General features: G+C 52.5%; 1 protein-coding gene across 1 annotated transcript; it reads right to left on the reverse strand.

Annotated features, from left to right (window-relative positions):
* Positions 1 to 355: 355 nt before the first annotated feature.
* Positions 356 to 2,828, reverse strand: Prop1 (PROP paired-like homeobox 1). The gene is made up of 3 exons (XM_036194841.1): positions 2,720 to 2,828; positions 1,464 to 1,687; positions 356 to 691 (listed from the first exon to the last, which is right to left on the reverse strand). Exons 1-3 carry the CDS (start codon positions 2,826 to 2,828, stop codon positions 356 to 358), a joined length of 669 nt encoding a protein of 222 aa, XP_036050734.1.
* Positions 2,829 to 4,298: the final 1,470 nt, after the last annotated feature.

Consider the following 4,298-nt stretch of genomic DNA (forward strand, 5'->3'; position numbering starts at 1 on the left):
AGGAAATTCAGCCTTGTTCAGGTTCTCCCACTGCAATCTCAATGAATGAAGCTTTAAGTTCTCTTTTGATCATCCCTCACCAACAGCATCCACCGGCCCCATCAATACTGCTCTATTACCTCTGTTGGAGCTTTTTAGCTTGTATCTCCTACCAGTTAACCTCCTCAAAGTCTCTTAACCCCTTACCCTGTTGATAAGGTTGAGCACTGAGTTGATCAAGATCCCCCCCTTTTCCCATTTCCAATCTTGAAATGCCCCCCACTGCATTTCTAACTTTACCCTTAGGATGAAAAGAGAGCCCCCGATTTTCTTGCATCTCGTGAAGTTTATGGATAGAGGGTGACCTTGTCACCACTTAGTTCCAGGGTTTTGGTGTCTCAAGGCTGAGGGGAAACATGGGTGGGGGGGGGGGACAGGGCAGATGACCAGGGGTTGGGTGTAAGGTGGGGTACCAGTCCTCAGGCTGGGGAGGAAGAGTGAATGAAGCACCTGTGGAGGGTGGGGAGGAGAGAGTGTGGTTGTAGGGGTGAGGGAAGCAGGCCACTGGGGGAGGTGGTGTCGTGTAGGAGTAGGGATAAGCAGGGGACTCTGGCAAGAAGCCAGAGAAGGAGGCAGGAGATAGACGGGCTAGCGGCTGGAGCAGCGCCCTCTCTTGCTTCCGTTCCTTAGCTCTGCGGTTCTGGAACCAGACCTGAGGAGAGGGAAGAGAAGTCACATCAGCGCTCTTGTCCTGAATGGGTGGCACCATCTCAGACCGCCAAGGACAGGAAGTCAGTACCTGCTGTGTCACCAAAGAGAGGACAGCTCTTCCAGAGGCTTGCCTGAGTCAGGGCTGCTGCTGAAGCAGAATCCCCATTCCTACTCTCAATTTGTATCTAACTCTCTCAACTTTGCAACTTCCAACAAGAAAGATAGATCTGACACCACGGCCGTTCTCTTCCCCAGACAGTAGGAAAGTGTCCTTAGAGTGAGGCTGAGAGATGAAGATTGGCGGAGTATTCTTATTGTACGTGAGGTTGGGTTTATGAAAGGGTCTGCAGTTCAGGCTACCTAACCCTATGCTGGAGACTTCAGGAATATGAGGCTCGTGGAAATGTAAGACAGTGGCTAGAGGCAAGATTGCACACACGTGTGAAGTTAGGGTTGCCTGTTTGTTGGAGTTTTTGTCCACATGAAAGGCTGGGGAGTGGGTCTGGACTTCCTTTTGGTTTGTGTGGTGTTGGGGATCAGCATGCAGGCATTGTGTATGCTAGGCAAGAGCTCTCCTCCTGCACTATGCATCACCGACCCCACACCCAACACCCATCAACATTCATCTGAATGAGCTTAGAGCTGGGGTCAGGTGCACCTGAGGTCGTGCTGACTGGTGGATGGAACTTACATTCTATTGAATAGTTAAGTTCAGGTTAAAAGTCCCCTAAGCACCCAGGAAATGTTCTCTGAGTACCTTAGGGCATCATCACCTGGATTCTGGCTTCACTGAGGCCAGTGTCTTGGGCAAGCCCTTCTCGAACCCAGATGTCAGGATACTGGTTCCTCCCAAAGGCTGACTCCAGCTGTTCCAACTGTGCTGGGTTGAAGGTGGTACGGTGGCGGCGCCGGGAGTGGGGACGGCCCCTCTGTGGGCAAAGCTTAGGTCTCCCCAGCCCCGTACCAGAGAGTCTCCCAAAAGCCTCAGGGCTCGAGTCTGTGGAGGGAGGGAAATGGAGGGAGACCCATTACGAATGGGACCACCCAGCCATCCTTGGACCACTGGTGCCAGGCCCTGTGTTCTGTTCAGTTCCTGAGATGGTGCTTCCTTGTGGGATGTTTCCACAAGAGCTCTTTAAGATTTCAAAACCACCGCTTCTGCCTCCAGCCTCTGCCACTGCTCTGGTTAAGTGCCCCCTGTGTGTGCGTCACCTCTGGCCCACATGTGACCCACAGGGCGAACCTTGAGGGTCTTCTCTTTGCTGTCTACCAAGGACTTCTTTGCTTGCCACTCACAGTTTTCATTACCCATACACCCCCTTCATAGACCCCTCCTTCTCCTCACCCACCCCTGCTCAGGAGGATGAAGGGTACTCCCCTCCCCCTTACATGCAGACAACACATTCTCCCCTGCCGAGGTTGTACTTCTTGACGTGCCGCTTACCTCTGCCCTGGCCCTGCCACCAGCCTGTAGGAACTTGAGCTCGTGGGAAAGGCTTGCCTCTCCTGCCCAAAGGCTCCCTAAGCCCTCATATTAATTAGTCTAAGAGCCACTGGGGAAGAGAGAACAGGGAGGGAAGAGGAGACACCTGGGAAGATAGGCACTGAGGGAGGGAGGGGTCTGGAGCAGAGAGACCCATCCCAGGGGGAAACCAAGGGTGTGGCTCCCACTGTGCACCCAATGTCCTCAGACTGGCACTGAACTGCCCTCTCCGGAGGAGAACCCCGACCCTTCGGCTCCCTCCTTCCAAGAAGGAAGCACCTTGGGCAAGAACAGGGCTTTAGCTTTGCCTCTGCCCTAGGTGCCCGTTCCGTGGCTCCCTCAGGCAGGGGCCTCACTTCCCAACCTGTAAAATAGGAGACTTCTACTGTCTCACTTCCTAAGGTCCCCAAAGCCTTGACAAGCCCCAATTCTGCTTCCCATCTCAGCCTTCCGTGGGACAAACCATTGCCCCAAAGCCAATCAGGTTTTGAGACCCACATCTGCTGCTCCCTCAGGGACCCAAGCCAACCCTGGGTGTTCACTCACCTACTGTGGAGATCAGGGTCCCAGAGGTCACGTGTGGTTCAGGCAGCGGTCCACCACAGGCACGACCCTCCCTTTGTTTCTCCTGCTGTTTCCTTCTTTGAGTTTCCATGGCTAGCCACCCAAACCAAAGATAGGCTAGCCTGCTGTCCTCCAGCCTCTGTCTCCCTGTAGTCTTTCTCTCTGTCTGTCTGTCCTGTCTTGTCTTCTGACCTCTCTTCTCTGTTTATCTTCAGAGTCTCTCCCTTACCGTGTGTGTGTGTGTGTGTGTGTGTGTGTGTGTGTGTGTGTGTGTGTGTGTGTAGCTAGATACCTGTCTACTCACTGTTTTCCTAACCCCTCATCCTTCCTCCAGATTGACACCTCATCCTCTCTCTCTTGACTTTGCCCAGTTTTCTGCCTGTCTCTACTTCCCTTTCCCTGATGCTGTTCTGTTTTCTCTTCGACCTCCACTTTCTCACGCTACCTGTCTTTCTCCCTCAGTCTTGGAGAAGCAACCTCCTCCTGGCCCCATGGGCCTGTCCAATCATTTCTTGGTCACCAGAGCCCCCTGGCTTGGGGGAGGATCACAAGCCGGATGAAGGATGGTGCTCTGTCAGAGGGTCCAGGGGCTGAGGCCAAGAGCTCATATTCCCAGGGGACCAGATTCTTTTGTCCTGTTAAATCCGCCTTCTGGGAGCAGGCAGGGGACAGAGGAGAAGACATTCCCACCAAGGCACCCCTCCTCAGAACCTCCCTACAGGGAGGGGGAATGGAGAGAAGGATATTGGGGCCAGGAACAAGGCCTGACATCTCAGCATGTGAGTGATACTCAGAAGACCTGTTTCCAGGGAACTCTGGGGATGAAAAAGTCACAACTATGTCCTCTTGGATACCTTGATACCCAAGACAGTAGGACACTCTGAAGCCTGAGGACCTTCATGCTCTACAAGGTGATTCCTGGCATTGGCTCCCATACCTGCTGGCCTCTTCCTGACCCAAGCTCACCCCTGAATTCACTCAGCCATGAATGAGTGGCTTCACTCACAGCTAAGTCCCCACACATCAGAGTTCTCCAGTACTCTCTGATTTCCTCACTCAGCTTTCATCTCCTCAGTCATTCAGAGCCCTTGGGGCATCAGCATGACCTGTCGAAGTGACCTAGACCTTGAGGAAACCTTGATCCTCTAGGGCAACTCAGTTTCAGGTACATCCTGTCCAACTCAGACCTCAGATCTTACCTTGGAATAAATTCAGAATCCCAGAGACTTTCATTATGAATCTTCAAGGAAACCCTGACACTTGGACTCTCTGAGAGGTCAGGACAAGTTGATGCTTCAAGTACTGACTCTTGAGGTGATTTTGACTGTGGAAGTCTATCCTGGTACCTGTAAGATGTCCTCATCAAAAGATAAGGGCAACCTGACATCTTAGGGACACATTGAAACTGGGGGACTCTTTGCTATCCAGAACTTTCCATCTACACTATATGATTCCCACCACACTTCTCCATAAAGTCCTGGCTTCTCAGGGCACCTAACTTATGACACATGAGTCCCTTCAGAACTCACTGTCATTATAAGCCCCTCTGATTCCCAAGGTC

This window comes from Onychomys torridus, chromosome 8 (genome assembly GCF_903995425.1).
Source record: "Onychomys torridus chromosome 8, mOncTor1.1, whole genome shotgun sequence".
NCBI classification, from domain to species: Eukaryota; Metazoa; Chordata; class Mammalia; order Rodentia; family Cricetidae; genus Onychomys; species Onychomys torridus.

Excerpts from the sequence above, each read along its gene's own strand:
- Prop1 (XM_036194841.1), bottom strand. The coding sequence starts at position 2,828 with ATGGAAACTCAAAGAAGGAAACAGCAGGAGAAACAAAGGGAGGGTCGT. Across the intron at positions 1,688-2,719 it reads GACCCTGATCTCCACAGTAG|ACTCGAGCCCTGAGGCTTTT; the intron begins GTGAGTGAACAC and ends CTCCCTCCACAG. Across the intron at positions 692-1,463 it reads TCAGTGAAGCCAGAATCCAG|GTCTGGTTCCAGAACCGCAG; the intron begins GTGATGATGCCC and ends CCCTCTCCTCAG.